This window comes from Dama dama, chromosome 6 (genome assembly GCF_033118175.1).
Source record: "Dama dama isolate Ldn47 chromosome 6, ASM3311817v1, whole genome shotgun sequence".
Lineage (NCBI taxonomy): Eukaryota > Metazoa > Chordata > Mammalia > Artiodactyla > Cervidae > Dama > Dama dama.
In genome coordinates this window covers 20,932,820-20,951,435 of record NC_083686.1, presented here as the reverse complement: position 1 = coordinate 20,951,435, position 18,616 = coordinate 20,932,820, and the positions used below count along the sequence as shown (strand labels likewise).

The 18,616-nt window shown below is 37.2% G+C and overlaps 1 protein-coding gene across 2 annotated transcripts in view; it reads left to right on the top strand.

Moving 5' to 3' along the window:
- The window catches only part of CFAP299 (cilia and flagella associated protein 299), a 637,609-nt gene extending 619,365 nt beyond the window's left edge, over positions 1-18,244 (top strand). For both annotated transcript variants that reach the window (XM_061145195.1, XM_061145194.1), the window contains one exon: positions 18,149-18,244. In XM_061145195.1, coding sequence (XP_061001178.1) covers positions 18,149-18,244 — 96 coding nt within the window. The remainder of the gene's footprint in view (positions 1-18,148) is intronic.
- The last annotated feature ends 372 nt before the right edge of the window (positions 18,245-18,616 follow it).

Sequence of the window (18,616 nt, the reverse complement as noted above, 5' to 3'; positions counted from 1 at the left end):
AAAAGACAAAACTTAAAGAATATATCCATGTAGAAAAAGTGGTTGAGAAATGTCACTTTACTCCAACACTTAGGAAAGAGAAAGAGAGAGAGAGTTCTAATGCTGGATACGAGTAAAGAAAAGGATAAGCTGGATGGGTGTCATTTAAATCCGTTTGTCACCTCTTTATTTTTCCTTCCATCCTCCTCTTCCTGTGTCTACTGGCACTGTGATGAGGTACAAAAAGTGAATCAGAAAGTTGGCTTTCTTTCCCTGAAAAAGCTTACAGGTTAACTGATGGGTGGGTGGGTGCAAAAATACAGTATGCACAGAAATGGCAAGCTGGAAAGTGACCTGAGAGGGAATAAAATGCTCTAAGAAATCAAAGGAGGCAGAGATTACTGTGGACCTAAAGCATTCAAAGGGCTTCCCTTGTGGCTCAGCTGGTAAAGAATCCGCCTGGATTGCGGGAGACTTGGGTTCGATTTCTGGGTTGGGAAGATCCCCTGGAGAAGGGAAAGGCTACCCACTCTGGTATTCTGGCCTGGAGAATTCCATGCACTGTATAGTCCATGGGGTTGCAGAGAGTCAGACACAACTGAGTGACTTTCAAGTCACAAAGCATTCAGAAACAAGCTAATGAAAGAAACAGCATCTGAACCAGATTTTGAAAGATGGGTGTGATGAAAACACGAGAACCTGAGCAGAAAGGGTGTTCTGGTAGGCAGGAACTTCACACAGAAAGGTGTGGAAGCATGGGGCATGAGACTGCATGAGAAGGGAGAGGGGCTCCTTTCGGCAAGAGTCATTCTCAGCATTGACCAGACATCAGAACCACCCAGAATGCTTTATAGTATTTGATGCCTGGCCTCATCAGCAAAAATTTTAGTTTAATTGGTGTGGGTGGAAGGCCTGCCTGGACATCCATTCTTTTTAAAAGTTCCCAAGTAAAGTCTTAAGTGCAAGCAGGGTTGAGACCATGGTGCGGGAAGGAGAGAAATAGCAGAGAAGTTTTGGGAGAAACTTGAAGTCCAAGAGTGGAAGTCAAATCTAGTGAGTTTTTGCCATTCTGTACAGTTCAATGAAAATCTGTACCATTTGTGCCAAGACTTAGAATCAAAATTTCTGAGTATGAAAATGATTAAGCCATCCTGAAAGGAGATTATTTTTCTGCTGGCTAAATTCCAATGGTGTGCAAAAAAAAAAAAAAAAGAAAATCAATTGTATGAAAAATATGAAATTAGGGTTTCCCAGGTGGTGCTAGTGGTAAAGAACACACCTACCAGTGCAGGAGACTGAAGGGACACGGCTTCAATCCCTGGGTCAGGAAGATCCTCTGGAGAAGGAAATGGCAGTCCACTTCAATATTCTTGCCTGGAGAATCACATGGACAGGGGAGCCACACAGGCTACAATCTATGGGGTCACAAAAGGTTGCACACGACTGAATAAACGTAGCACGGCGTGTCACAAGGCTCCTTTCTGTCCCTTTATTTTATGTCTAATCGAGTGTATTTAAATATAGTTGCTTGATAAATGGCTAATAACAAAACAAGCAAATAAAAAAATATGTTAAAAGACGTTAAAGATGCGTAATTTTTATTAGACATGTGTGTTTGTGTGCTTAGTCGCTCAGTCGTGTCTGAATCTTTGAGACCCTGTGGACTGTAACCCGCTAGGCTCCTCTGTCCATGGAATTCTCTAGGCAAGAATGTTGGAGTTGGTTGCCATTTCCTCCTCCAGGGGATCTTCCCAACACAGGGACTGAACCCATGTCTCCTGTGTTTCCTGCACTGCAGGTAGATTCTTTACCCACTGAGGCACCCCAAATTAGACATAGTAAATTGAAACAGAAGACACTATTATAACATAAACCTTTCTGGTTCACCCTGAGTGTCACTGAACTTGGAAGTCATGTGTAATGCAGACTGTGCACTGATTTAGCAGATGTATTTCTTATTTCCTTACATATCGATATTCTTCACTATGCAACAGGAGCTCCGCAATCCAGGAGCTCTGCTGGAAAATCACAATTGTTCAAACATAAAAATGAGCTATGCTGGAATGCAAACTGTTATCACAAGAGCCCTTCATCTACATCCAGCCCACCAGGACTTGACTAGTAGCAATTTCCTCGACTTTCCTCGACTAGATAGCATTTCCCCTTCCTCTCTCCTCACACCAGTCTGTCAGGGGAGCCCTAGGCTTCATCCTCCTAGAGATTTAAACTGCATCTGTCTGTGGCAAGGCCCAGGAATCCCCATTTTTTTTTTAAAAATTTATTTTACTGAAGCATGGTTGATTTACAATGTTGTATTAGTTTAGCGTGTATAGAAAAGTGATTCAGTTATACAAAAATATATAATCTTTTTCTTTTTCAGATTCTTTTCCTATACAGGTTATTTCAAAACACTGAATATAGTTCCCTTTGCTATACAATATGTCCTTGTTGTTTATCTATTTTATATGTAATATCTGTGTATCTGTTACTCCCAAATTCCTAATTTATCCCCCGCCCCACCTTTCCTCTTTGGTAACCAAAAGTTTGTTTTATATGTCCGTGAGTCTATTTCTGTTTTGTAAATAAATGTGTTTGTATCGTTTTTTTTGTTTTATATTTCACATATAAGTGATATAATATGATATCTGTCTTTGACTTACTGCACTTAATGTTGTAATCTCTAGGTCCATCCATGTTGCTGTAAATGGCAGTATTTCATTATTTCTTATGGCCGAGTAATATTCTATTGTATACATGTATATACAACATGTATATGTATATATATTGTATATACAATATATATATACTTTGGCCACCTGATGCGAAGAACTGACTCATTGGAAAAGACCCTGATGCTGGGAAAGATTGAAGGCAGGAGGAGAAGGGGACAACAGAGGATGAGATAGTTGGGTAGCATCACCAACTTGATGGACATGAGTTGGTGATGGACAGGGAGGCCATCATGGACTGTGCTGCAGTCCATGGGGTTGCAAAGAGGGGGACATAACTGAACTGACTGATATATTTACCACATCTTCTTTATCCATTCATCAGTTGATGGATATTAAGCTTGCTTCCATGTCCTAACTATTATAAATAGTGCTGCAATGAACACTATGGTACATATACCTTTTCCAGTTACAGATATATGCCCAGGAGTATTTTCAAATGTCTCTTCTGGTGAGCTTAAAGATTAGCTGAATTGATACAAGCTCTTTAGCAAAGTGATATTTTATTAGCTATTGTTTCAGTGCCAGTAAATTTGGAAAACTCAGCAGTGGCCACGGGACTGGAAAAGGTCAGTTTTCATTCCAATCCCAAAGAAAGGCAATGCCAAAGAATGCTCAAACTACCACACAGTTGTACTCATCTCACACGCTAGTAAAGTAATGCTCAAAATTCTCCAAGCCAGGCTTCAACAGTACATGAACCATGAACTTCCAGATGTTCAAGCTGGATTTAGAAAAGGCAGAGGAACCAGAGATCAAATTGCCAACATCCGTTGGATCATCCAAAAAGTGAGAGACTTCTAGAAAAACATCTACTTCTGCTTTATTGACTATGCCAAAGACTTTGACAATGTGGATCACAATAAACTGTGGAAAATTCTGAAAAAGATGGGAATACCATACCACCTTACCTGCCTCCTGAGAAATCTTTATGCAGATCAAGAAGCAACAGTTAGAACTGTACATGGAACAACAGACTGGTTTCACATCGGGATAGGAGTACGTCAAGGCTGTATATTGTCACCCTGCTTATTTAACTTATATGCAAAGTACATCATGAGAAATGCTGGACTGGATGAAGCACAACCTGGAATGAAGATTGCCAGGAAAAATATCAATAATCTCAGATATGCAGATGATACCACCCTTACGGCAGAAAGCGAAGAAGAACTAAAGGGCCTCTTGATGAAAGTGAAAGAGGAGAGTGAAAAAGTTGGCTTAAAGCTCAACATTCAGAAAATTAGGATCATGGCATCTGGTCCCATCACTTCTTGACAAATAGATGGGGAAACAATGGAAACAGTGACAGACTTTATTTTGGGGGGCTCCAAAATCACTGGAGATGGTGATTGCAGCCATGAAATTAAGACACTTACTCCTTGGAAGGAAAGTTATGACCAACGTAGACAGCATATTAAAAAGCAGAGACATTACTTTGCCAACAAAGGTCCATTTAGTCAAAGCCATGGTTTTTCCAGTAGTCATGTATGGATGTGAGAGTTGGACTATAAAGAAAGGTAAGTGCCAAAGAATTGATGCTTTTGAACTGTGGTGTTGGAAAAGATTCTTGAGAGTCCCTTGGACTGCAAGGAGATCCAACCAGTCAATCCTAAAGGAGATCAGTCCTGAATATTCATTGGAAGAGCTGATGCTGAAGATGAAACTCCAATAGTTTGGCCACCTGATGTGAAGAACTGACTCATTGGAAAAGACCCTGATGCTGGGAAAGATCGATGGTGGGAGGAGAAGGGGACGACAGAGAATGAGATGACTGGATGGCATGACTGACTCAATGGTCATGAGTTTGAGTCAACTCTGGGAGTTGGTGATGGACAGGGAGGCCTGGTGCTGTGCTGCAGTCCATGGGGTTGCAAATAGTCAAACACGACTGAGTGACTGAACTCGACTCAACTCATTGTTTCTCTATACAGGGAACATAAGAGACACAGGTTCAGTCCTTGTGTTGGGAAGATCCCCTGGAGGAGGAAAGTCCATAGGGTCACAAAGAGTTGGACACAGTGAAGCAACTTAGCATGCGCACACCTTTTCATATGTCCATAAGGTAGTCAAACTTCATTCTTCTAAAGCAAGTTATAAATCAACAGTTTTAATTTTATGTAGTGTAAATTACATATTTCTGAGATTGCACAAACCAACTAGAAAGTACAGACCACACACCAAAGGCTTCTGGATTAACTTCCACCACAATACCAATGACCTCAAGAGATACTTTCATTGATAAATTGCAGCCATTTTTCCTTCCTAACTTGGATCATGATAGAATGAGGATGACGATACCCATTCTTGCTATCATGGCCTCACCAAGAATCATTTTGTCAGGCAGGTCAGTCCAGGGGCTCACATGAAACATATGTGACAAAGACTTGTGAAGCATACACAGAAATGTGGGGCAGAAACCATTTTTGGTCGTTTTGCCACTGTATCTCCAGTGCTAGCGTATGGTAGGTGCTTAGTAAACATCTATGGAATGAATAAACTGAATATTAAATATTTGCCAAAGAATAGGAAAGCCAAAAATAATCCTGGAAACTTTTGAGGTTAACTTTAAAATATTTTAGGATCTTAGACACTTGAAACATATGTAGCGCTGATGCTATTTTTAGTTGAAAATTGCCTGAGTAATTGACTCTGGTACTTTTCTCTCCTTGGTAGGTGAGTTAACCCTGGGAGTCCTTTCCTGCTTTGGAGTGCTGATTCTAGGTGTCCAGGGCAAGGGCAAGGTGTTAGGTTCTTGGTATTTTATTATGTTTAAAAAGTAAATGTATAGTCATTATTGTCTGATACAGAAGCCAAAAAAACACAAAAAAACAGGAAGTCAAATTTTACTTTCTTTTTCTATAAGCAAAAGAATATCTAGGTGAACAAGGTTTAAAATTAAAAATTACTTCTAATGACAACGTATGTTTTTGTTCTTTGGGGGAGTGAATTGTTTGTTTGCTTGATTTAGAGGACCATTGCAGCAGTACCTCCTCACAGTTCCTGCCCCTCTGCTCCACTCCTCCCAAGCCACCCTCCACCCAAACACTTGCTATATTAGTAGGAAAGGTGTTAATTGCCTCCTAATGCTGCTTCCCAATTCACTGACTATGTTAAAATCAGATGGAGCCCGTCATAGGCTGGAAACTTCTCTTCTCAAAATGGGGGCCCCTAACATTCCTACATCCTTTCTGCAGATGGTTTGAATTTATTCTCTTGAAGCTCCACCCTCCCAGTGAAGGTCCTCAGTTTTACAGGGTGTCTTTTACAGGGCCCACGTATATTTCCTATTGGACATTGTCAAGAAAAATGCATACTGAACAGAATAGACTTAAGAGAAGCCATGATTTCTTTCTTGAAAGTCTCCAACACTGTTCTCTCACCTCCACACAACCTTGAGTTAACGGGGCAGGGGACACTTACTGAGTGACCAGCACCACTTTTTTGGCTCCTGGGTTTTCCTCAGAGGCGTCTTGTACGTACTGCTTTTTGACTGTGGCACAGTCGCAGTTATTAAGTAGAGCTGAGGCCTTGCCAGTTTTCTGGTTTTGCTGCCCAAATTACTGAATGTTTGGTTGATTATAGCCCTAAAACACCCACATACTCAGAAGCTTTTAAATGTTTTCTCCCCTTGGGCAAAAACCTGGTATACCTGAACTGAAAGTCTACCACATATAAATTAAGTATTTACTTAACAAACTGCTGCTAAAATCAATGGCCTTGAGGAATACATTAAAAATTACACAACAGAGATTAGCTTTTATGAATTTAAACTCCTAAAACTTAAATGCTATGCCCTCTTTTTGACCTGGAAAACTGATTTTAATTTTATATGCAGTGTTATGAAACAACCCCTGGAGATAAGCATGTTGTTGTTAAGTGGCCAATACTTATGAACTCATACACAAGGCGTGGCGCAGAAAAGGTGAGCTGGAAGAAAGACAAAAATTAAATATATAAATATATAATTTAAAATTATATATATACATTTACATATATATATATATATATATATATATATATATCAATGCTTGGTAATGAAAGTGTGAATGACAACTCTTCACCATCCAAGTATATTATCTGCAGTGAAAAGTATATATTTACACTGCAGTGAAGAGAAAGTATACAATAAAACATGCATGACAAAGAAAATTTGCTGTGTTAAGCTTCTGATTAGAAGGACAGCCTAATCAAACATTATGCCAAAAGTCAGTTCAGTTCAGTCGCTCAGTCTTGTCCAACTCTCTGCAACCCCATGAACCGCAGCACGCCAGGCCTCCCTGTCCATCACCAACTCCCGGAGTCCACCCAAACCCACGTCCATTGAGTCGGTGATGCCATCCAACCATCTCATCCTCTGTCGTCCCCTTCTCCTCCTGCCCTCAATCTTTCCCAGCATCAGAGTCTTTTCAAATGAGCCAAAAGTAATACAGACCAAAAGAGAAGCGAGAATGGAGAAATTTGAGGAAGAGAGCTCTAGCCCCAATTCATGCTCACTTTTTTTACAAAATGTGTTACAAATCAGTACAAGGACTATGGAAAAGAATGGAACATTTCCTTTCCTAGCTGAATGAAAGGATTAAATAGGAACAAAATAATTGTTTCCTTCATGGTTTCAAAGACCTGATAACTAATGCCAGAGAGGCAGGTGCTAGAAACACAGGAGTCGGGCATAGTCTGTGTTGGTCAAGACCACAGTCAAGGAATTATTGCTTATTCAAAGAGAGCATGATTTCTTCTCAGTCTTAACAGCTAAACAAGTAGTCAAGTCTCATGACTATTTAACAATTCACCACCCCAGTAGATGCTTACAGTTTCTGAGGCACTGAAATCCCAAAGCAGGTTGAGGGATATTGAAATATGTTGGAACATGGAACACAATAGCATGAACAGTGATCAAGCCTCCTGTCAAGAGAGAAAAATCTCATGCTGATAACCTCTAAGTGGTTATTGCTAGTGGGAGAGCTTCAGCGTACATATTAGTGGCCTTGATGATGTATATTGCCTCAAAAAGCTGAAGCAAGAGTAAAATAATCATGGTAAGACAAAGAAACAAATGGCAAGCCCCAACTTGGCAACCCAGAACACTACCTCACAAGCACATGAGGCTGCTCCAGAGACTAGACTCTTAACCTTTTAGGAAACACAACTTATTTTAAAACTCTGACACATTTTATAGATTTGCTCAGAAAAGAAAATGCACACGTGCTGGCATACACAGAGTAATATAAAAATATTTTAGGATATTCAGAAACCTGCCTAAGCCTTTTAATGAATTCCACTTGAGACCTGAGGACCTAGGACTCTCCAAAATGCCTGAGAGCAATTCAAAGGAACTAGAAAAAGAACAAGATAGGTGGGAAAGGCTGGGGAACACCTCCTAGGACTCAGGCAGAGAAAAGCTGTTTAAGAGGGGCAATAGGGAAAATGAGTTGGAGTTAAACTTTTATCAGCTTTGTGATTAGGGTAAATTCCTTAACTCCTCTGGACCACTTCTCTACCTCCGTTTTATCATCTGTTAAATCTATTAAAAACAACTATTTTACACAAGGTTGTTGTGATGATTAAATAAGAGAATGTGTTTAATGCGCTACTGAATTGGGCTAGGTAAACAGATATTGCTTCCTGGTGCTGTACCAATTTAGAAAAGTGAAGGTTGTTAAAAAGTAGTGATTGTTAAAACTAGAAAAACGAGTAGTTGTTAAAAAGTAAAAAACTAATTGCAGTAGATTAAAAGTGGAAATAATCCCTATGTCCATGACTGGCGGCAATAATTAAATAGTTTATGATACATCAGAGCAGTGAAGTAATATTGTTGTTATTGTTGTTTAGTCACTAGGTCATGTCCAACTGTTTTGTGACCCATGGACTGATGCCCACTAGGCTCCTCTGTCCATGGGATTTCCCAGGCAGAAGTACTGGAGGGGGTTGCCATTTCTTCCTCCAGGGGATCTTCCCAACGTAAGAATCAAATTTGCATCTCCTGCAGTGGCAGGCAGATTCTTCACCACTGAGCCACCAGGGAAAGTGAAAGTCGCTCAGTCATGTCCAACTCTTTGCCACCCCATGGACTTTACAGTCCATGGAATTCTCTGGGCCAGATTACTGGAGTGGGTACCCTTTCCCTTCTCCATGGGATCTTCCCAACCCAGGGATCGAACCCAGATCTCCCGCATTGAAGGCAGATTCTTTACCAGCTGAGCCACCAGGGAAGCCCTAGCTAAAAATGAGTTAAAGCTATATTTACTCAATTTGTTGTGTTAGTATGGATAGATGTTTGTTTACACTATAAAATGGAAAAATCAAGCCGTTAAGCAGTGTAAATAATGTTCTATCCTATAAGAGGTTTCACTGGTGACTCAGTTGTAAATAATCCTCCTGCAATTCGGGAGACCCAAGTTTGATCCCTGGGTTGAGAAGATTCCCTGGAGAAGGGAAAGGCTACCCACTCCAGTATTCTTGCGTGGAAAATTCCATGGACAGAGGAGCCTGGTGGGCTGCAGGCCCCGAGGTGCAAAGAGTCAGACACTACTGAGTGACTAACACTCCATCCTATAAAGCGCTCGTCTTTTATATAAGAATTTCCCACTCATGGACACTTATGTTGGTTTCTGTTTTTCTCCCTAGGTTTAAATAACAACTCTCTATAACGAAGTTTCTGATGTTTTTCTTTAAGATGGACTCCTAAAAAGGAAACTGCTTAGTCAAAAGATACATACATTGTAAAACTTTAGAGAGATATTGTCAAATCACTTTGCAGTCAGACCATATCAATTTACAGTTATACCTGAACTATTTAAAGCTGCCAAAAACCATGCTCTATTTTGCATTCTTTTGAAGCTTTGTTCATCTTATAGTTAAAATTTATTAGAGGTCACTTTAATTTTCACTTTAGATTGTTGTCAGGAGTGAACATTTCTTTCACATGCGTGTTAGTATACTATATTTCTTCTCCTGTATTAGTTATTGCCCTCTACATAATTTTCGATGGAGTTTGAGTGGTTTTTTTAAATTAAATTTAAAGTATTCTATATATAAAAAGTAGAAAACCTTTGGCTGTCGTATTTTAAAGATACATTACAATTTTTATATCTATCTTAACAATTATGTTTTTGGCATACAAATTTTAAATTTTTGTATAGTCCAAACTATTGTCCCATTCTGATTTCTTCCAATTGTTACTATGTTCAAAAAGATTCCCATACTAAGGCTGGGCAATATTTTACTAATAGTTTCTTTCATACAAAGTTTTTTGTTTCCTTTATACATTAAAATCTACAATTTTTCTCAGGTTTTATAGAATAAGGTTAGAGTCTTTTTACTTTGTTCAGTCAATTATTCTTTTTCAGTAATTTTTAACTGGTGATCTTATCCCAATATCTTGTTTTACTTATATTTTATATTTGGCTTGGAGTCCCATCTCTCCTAGGACCTAGTAGTGACTTCAGGCAGAAGTCTTTTACTAATAGCAACTCCTTACATGCCTGTGAATTTGAAGTCAGTTTTCTAAGTGCTAAATTTCTTCAACCGACTGCAATGTTTGTCGTTGCTGTATATGTGAGATTATTTCTAGCACTTTTGTTATCTATTGTTAAGGAACAATTTTTAGAAGAAAATAGAATCATGATTCTCAGATAGAATGTGTATATATTTTTTACTCAACTGAATGTGTCAAAGATTTTTAACTCATTAATTAATAACAAACTGGTAGCTATTACTGTTGATGCCAAGAAAAATTCAGAGCAGAGGCATATAAAGGAAATAAGAAATTCTGAAATGAATTTACAACTAGATGCACAATTGATCTACTAAAATCAATGCAAAAGTTAGTTGCAGTCTACCAAGTACAACTGTCTTGCATTTGTACAGATATGAAGTATTTAAATCATTATCTGACTCTACAGAGTTGTAATATCAAAGATGAAAAAATCTAAATGAGCATTCAAGATAGCCACTATTTGAGATGTAACTCTCAAAATCTCTTACAGTTTTCCCTGAGCACCTCCTCTCCTCTTTTTATCGTAATAATTTCAAAGAAAGTTTATTCTTATAAAATAAAGCTGCTCTCATTACAGCTGTCTGATTTTTCACAAAGATGCAACAAAAGGTTTATTTTACCATTTTGGACACCTTAAGCTGCCCGTGTAAACTCTAAATCCATACAATTTTGAACAAATACTAAATTAAATTGGGTTTGGAAATTTTCATAAGAAATCTCAAATTGGATTTTTTAAACCGTCTATTATTTTTGACCTGAGGCTAGGAAACCAAGCCCAAGGAATGCTCTCCACCATATTTCACCTGAAATACCTATAAATTTGTGTAAATTCCTCTGTTCACTAGGTCTCCCAAATATTTTAAAGTTAGTTACATATAGTGTTTTTCCCAGCTGGCACTAGTGGTAATGGGCTTCCCTCGTGGCTCAGCTGGTAAAGAATCCGCCTGCAATGTGAAAGACCTGGGTTCGGTCCCTGGGTTGGGAAGATTCCCTGGAGAAAGGAAAGGCTACCCATTCCAGTATTCTGGCCTGGAGAATTCCATGGACTGTATAGTCCATGGGGTTGGAAAGAATTGGACAGGACAGAGCGACTTTCACTTCACCAGTGGTAAAAATTCTGCCTGCTTAAGAGACGGGGGTTCAATCCATGAGTCGGGAATATCTCCTGGAGGAGGAAATGGCAACCTGCTCCAGTATTCTCTCCTGGAAAATTCCATGACAGAGGAGCCTAGTGGACTGCAGTCCATGGGGTCACAAGGCATTGGACACTAATGAGCGACTGAGCAAGCATATAATATACAATATTCTTGGGCTTTTTAAGTCAAGGAATAGGTCAGCACTTTATAGGCATTGCTTTCATTCAAGTATGACATTCTAGGCAAGGCTTTGGTTTTTCAATTTGTACAATTATGTTATGTACAATTATAGATGACAGAGCCTTACTGAACCTAGGCAAATAACTAAATGGCCATGGAAAGTAAGGAGACAATATAAACTTCTGAATCCTAGAGGAATAAGTTGGTTTCCCTTGTGGCTCAACTGGTAAAGAATCTGCCTGCAATGCGGGAGACCTGGGTTTGATCCCTGGGTTGGGAAGGTCCCCTGGAGAAGGAAAAGGCTACCCACTCCAGTATTCTGGCCTGGAGAATTCCATGGACTGTATAGTCCATGGGGTTACAAAGAGTCGAACATGACTGAGGAATAAGTGGGAATCAGCTATCATTTTAAAATAATTTTTTATATTTTTGAATGTTTGGCTTCATATTACAAAAACAGACTTTACTAAATTGTATGTGTTACATATTACTTAATGAAATGGAGATAGGGTGATTATTAGATATCTGAAAATAGAACATTAAATAATATCAACAATATTCCAGACAAATAGCCACAGTAAAATTTCTGTTAAGAGTTTATTCAGCCCAGTTATAATTGATTCCTGCTCCAGTGGATTTTTGGTTAGCTGTCCTATGCCATCCTCTCTTTTGGCCAAAACAGAACCTGGAAATCCTGACTCAGTCCATTGGTGGTGCAGATTGAAAGCTCTCTAATCTATGTTAGCTCAGCTTTGAAGTGTCAGTAATTGACATACCCGATACAGTTCTTTTCTACAATATCCTGAGACTTTCTTCTTAGTTGAAGACACAGATTCTCACCTGTAACTATGAGACACTTCTGGGAAGCATCAGAGCAAAACAATACTATCTGTAGATAAGAGGGACTTAAAATAGGTGAGTGATTATTACTAGTAATTTTCAAGTGCGAACAGTCTGATGAGAGTTCAGAATAAAAATAATGCAGAAAACAGAAAAGGTTACTTCTCTCTGTGGCATTCAAAACAAATTCCCTGCCTCTTCTCCAACCCCAAATAAAGAAATATGATAAACTATCTAAGGATAATGATTAAATTTATTTCAGAAGGAGTTTGTGAATGCTATAATTGATTCAGAAAAGTGAATAAAAATAATTTTATAGAAGAAAAAACACTGAGATATGACATAAATAATCCTGAGATATAATTGTTTGTACCAGGAACATCAAGCAAGTGGCTTAGTAAGGTCTGCAGTAAGACCTAAATAATTGTATCTTTAAAACCAATAGTTGAAATGATGACACATAACATGCTACCATTGTCTAATATCATCAAGTTCAGCACCACCAGAACTCTGCTATATATAGGAAAATCTGGTGGAAATATTCCCAAGAGTTGGAATCAGTGTTCTCCTTGAGGGTAAAGCCATATTATAAGACAGCAAGGTCAATGACATAACTCCCAGGACTTCCCCAAAATTTTTTGAAATATTTATATTAATAACGTTATGTACCTATACAAGTCTACCTCTGCAAGGCTGAACACCCCTTCTGATCTATTAATAGCAAATCTGCCCACAGAATTCTACAGAAAAATTTAGCTCTTTCTGGCAGCTCTCTTCAAAGGTGAAAAAGTAAATCTTTGTGATTTTTTTCCAAGCCCTCTGAGAAATCTCAAAGATAGTTTCAGGTGTAAAATATAACTGGAAAGTTTAATTTTTTCTATACTCAAGATTCAATTATAGGAAGGCAAAATCAGTAAAAAAAAAAAAAAAAAAAAAAATTATCAGAGGATATTTGGACACTTGGTTAAGATAGGATCAGGATGCTGCAAAAACAATACCGAGTTAACTGTTTAAACATTTAAAACAATACAACATTTATAAATTAACACTACATTAACATGATTATAAAGAACCTTAGCTCTTTATAAATGAGGAATTTTTGTTCCTTGCTTTTGTTTCTTATTTTTTCTTTTTCTTAAACAATTAAGAATGTAATAAATTCAACATTAAGCACGGAAAATTATTCATGTAAAACTTGGAATATTTACTACCTTGACAGTTATAAAGAAGGTTAAAAAAGTACCTTTTATATAGTAGGTAAAGGAATTAACCAGTAAGCAAGCCCATCAAGATAGGGCAAACTTAACTGAAATTTTAGCATGTCATTACTCTTTTCAGAATCAAGTACTATAAACCAAGGCAAGTAAAATTTACTTCCAAATTTTGTCTTTCATTTTCCTTTGTCATGTCACAATAATTCTCAGGAGATCCATGAACTCAAAATAACTTATATATACATATATATATATATATATACACATATACACTAAGATGTTATTTCTGTTAGCATTTCAATATGTATTCATCATAGCTACGGTCAAATGAATCACTATCTTAAATTTTCTCAATTTCCACTTCCAATATACTAAATATTGATAGTTATAACTCACATAAAAATTCTTTGTGATTCTCAGTAAATCTTGAGATTTTACAGGGGTTCTGAGATATAACAGAAGAAGAAAAAAACCTGAAAAGCACTATTGCATATGTATTATGTAGTTATTTATATATAATTATATCAGTATGTAGTAGTAATTATATAACCATATATAAATTATAAATATATAGAAATTGTATAAATTATATTTATACATATATACATGATAGCTACATAAGTCTATAAATTATATATAAAATTGTATATACAATTAATACTATATATGTGTGTGCTAAATCACTTTCAGTCTTGTCTAACATTTTGTGACCCTATGGACTGTAGCTCTCTGGGCTCCTCTGTCCATGGGGTTCTCCAGCCAAGAATACTGTAGTGGGTTGCTATTTCCTTCTCCAGGGGATCTTCCTGACCCAGGGATCTCATGCCTCCTGCATTGGCAGGTGAGTTCTTTACCACTGGCACCACCCGGGAAGCCCGATACTATATATATAATTACTGTGCTGTGCCTAGTAGCTCAGTCGTGTCTGATTCTATGCAACCCCATGGACTTAGCTCTCCAGGTTCCTCTGTCCATGGGGATTCTCAAGGCAAGAATACTGGAGTGAGTTGCCGTGCCCTCCTCCAGGGGATCTTCCCAACCCAAGAAATGAGCTGGGACTTCCTACATTGTAGGCGGATTCTTTACCAGCTCAGCTAGCAGGGAAGGCCCTATATACTATATAGATAATTACTACTATATAGTACTATATTATGTATATATATATATATAGCTACTATACACTGTTATAAAACCTCCACTATAAATGGAAAGGAAATCTAAAAGGGAGTGGATCTGGATATATATTTATCCATATGTATACATATGACTGATTCACTTTGCTGTATAGCAAGAAACTAACACAGAATTTTAAAGCAGCTATATTCCAATAAGAATTAATTAAAAAAAAAAAAAACTCCACTACAGGTTAAGACTATTTTCTCTTTGAAACACAAAAGCAAAGAGACTGTGGTATTAGTCTATCCCTGTTGCTTGTGATGGGGCTTCCCAGTTGGCTTAGTGGTAAAGAATCCACCTGCCAATGCAGGAGATGCAAATTCAATCCCTGGGTAGAGAAAATCCTCTGGGAAAGGAAATGGCATCCTACTCCAGTATTCTTGACTGAGAAATCCCATGGACAGAGGAGCCTGGTGGAGTATAGTTCACGGGATTGCAAAATAGTCAGGCAAGACTCAGCAACTAAACAACAATAACGTTGCTTATGATGTCTTCTCAGCCATTCATATTAATTATGATTTTTCAACCAAAGTAACTCTATTTCATGGAGAAAATTAGAGGTAGATAGCTACGAATTCCTTTCTTCCAAAGACATTTTCACAGACAAGAGAAGTTTATGTTGCATCTTTGTATAGCCACACACATATCTTTTTAAAGAGAAAAAATGAACATGTTCACTAACATGACCCAATATAGGAACTTTTCACTGGCTATAAGCAAAAGTATATAAACTTAAAGTTAAGTTTAATAATTAGGCATCAAATTTTCAGTATTCTATCATGATTAGAAACTATCTGGATATCATATGAATATTCTTTATGCTATTGAACCTAATAGCTATCTAAGTTTTTATGTTACCGAAAGATCTGAGTAATTTTATTCAAGTTGACAGTAAAAAACAAAATTACTGATGATTTAAAGTTGTCAGAATAATGATTTGATTTTGTTGAATATGGATTTCTCATTATATCACAGATTGTATCAGAGTAGTGTTAGCTTATTTTATCAGTATGCATCAATAAGCTTAAGAAAAGCAAACACAAAGTGCAGTAGAATAAAATATATGTTTATGTTATACCTAACACTGATAAATCAGAGGAAAAGCTATTTGTGTTAAACCAAAATCATTACACTACTCTGATTTGTCAAATATTTATCTCAGTTGTATGACCTTAAAATTTTAAATCATTTCTGTGAGAATACTCTTTAAGCATAGCACATTAAAAGTATCAAACTCTGGATTTCCCTGGCAGTCCAGTGGTTAAGATTCTGCACTCCCAACATGGGGGACATGGGTTTGATCCCTGGCTGGGGAAGATTCTCATGTTGCATGGACAAACAGGAAGGAAAAAAAAAAAATGAAAAAGTTTCAAAATTTTAATTTCCACATTTTCCTGGAATTTTATAAATATTTGACTTACATAAGAACTTATTTACATAAGAGCTCTACAGGCCAATCAGAACAGTTTCTTTAATTTAGGGGACTTCTAAATCTAATTTATTAATTCTCTCCAGAGATAGAAAAATACTGCGTACTCATACATAAAGATGCAAAGGTCTTTATGAATTCTAAACATATATAGAGAGACACATAGGGATCTTGTAGCTTCAAGTCTAAACATAACCACAACTCAAGAGTAAACACAAAAAAGTAACCTGCCCGTGTATCAAAAATGTTGTCCTCTTTCCTGATGGGCATGAGATTCTTAATTTCTTCAAAGAAGACAAGTAGACAAATAAAGAAAAAATCATAATAGCAACTCAGATTTTCTGTTGTTTCTTGCTCCAAAAAAGAATAAATCTCAGTCATCTCTTCATCTATTTACAGAAAACGCAAAGGTTAAGCCATAAAATCAAGTTCCAAATCACAGTTAGTTGTCACGAAGAGGGAATAATTTATTCATTGTAAAAGTTCCAAAAGCAAAAACAAAACACAAACATAGTAAAAAGGAAAATATGTGAAGAAACAGAGGATCAGCAAAGTTAAAGTTCTGTTGCTACTAGGGATTTACCAAGGGAAACCAAGAAATAGAGAGTTTAAGTCACCCAAGAGAGACACATTCCAGCTACTCAAACTATTCATCTGTCAGGTGAATCCACTGTGCATCAAATTGGAAGCTTCAAAATATTTACAAGATGGTGTTTCTAAAAAGGATTTAATTGTGACTCTCATAGTGATGTAAAATGAATGTGTCAAAAATTTTGTCTATTCTTAAATTATACAGTGAACAAATCAGATGTTGTAAGCAGTTCAAGGAAGAAGTCAAAAATCAGAACACATATAGGGAAAACGAAAGATTGACATTAATTTACAAATTAATGTAAAACACGTCTCAAGATGAAACAATAATCAGTGGTGTGCCACTGAGCACAATTAGTTTGCATCTTTGTAGAGAAGAATATTTTGCATTATTATCAGTTTTCTCCAACTTAATGAGTTATAAAATAGCACAAACATAGAATAAAACATGGATGGGTAAGCCACTCAAGACGCTCACTCTTTTTGTTTTCCCTGTTTCAAAATCTTTACAATTTTACTCATTCTTTTAACAGAAGATGGGTCTGATATATTCTTTCTCACTAGCACAAGAAATTGAATACCAGGGGGAAAGGTAATATCAAAGCTTCTCTCTAGTCCCTGATCTAAATCCTTATCATCTCTTCCTACAAGAGAAGGAGAGAGAGCAAGTAACATCATTCATTCTTTTGTACATCAAATACAGGAAGGGCCCAATGACTAATACTAGATACGGTCTGGCTCTTTCCGGATCTGTTTTCTCTCTTATAAGCACCACATTAGTGAATACTTTCTCCCAGAGGGTCTCTCTGGGGGCCTTGTAAGTATGGCAAAATATCTGCATAAAAGTAAAAGGACCAAATCTTTTTTTCATGGATTATAATGTAAAGGGGGGAAAATGTAAATCAAATAGCTATCAAACGAGTAAGAAGCTATTCATGAAACCCACGATGGACAGGTAGTTAGTTCCACTAATCTGAACCAATTCTAAATCTGAGACATTTTTATTTGACAAACTTGAAATCAAGATAGGGTCCTTTTTAACTTGTTATCCTGCAATCACCTGTGTGTGCAAAGCCCTTCCCTAGGAATTCTGCAGAGTTAGTGACCCGTGGGGTTCAGCAGAGTCTAGACAAGTATGAACCTGCGACACCACTTTGATCCTAGATATTTTCAGTAATGTCATCACCAGGGCCTCAGAGCTCCTGATTGGAATTATCACCACTCCTGGGAAAAGAATCTGGGGGGAAACTTGGATATGTTTCCATGGATACAACTTTCTTAGTTCTATTTGCTACAACATTGAAGCAAGAAGAAAATTCATTTAATGTGAATTATGTGCATGGACTGACCTGACTAACAACATGATTTGTGTATTTTAGGCTCAACCTGGTGACAACTCTACTAGAAGCCCGATCCTAACAGAGCTCTACACACAAGTTGTCATTTTTGACCACGTTTCCAGAAGAAAGACTTAACTACAAATGTGGTAGATAGTGCCCTCCCTAATGGTTTGCTAAATGTAAATGACTCCTATAATCAAAAGCAAATTAGAATAATAAGTGAGTCCAGTAGCTATAAGGCAAATCAGAATAATAAAAGTTGATAAAGAAATTAGAGAGGTAACCATGATCTTGACTGTCTTTCTGTGGTACTAATATTGTCTTAATCTGCTTTGAGGTTTTTCTAATTTTTTCCCCCTAAACACTGAAGCTGATTGCAGTAATTCGTGGAAGAAAATCTTATTGCTTCTTCAAAGATAAAGTAATTAGTACTTACATTGTACCTCAGATTTTCCACGTCTCCAAATGTCCAAAAATATTCTAGGTCCTAGTATTGCCAAACAGAAT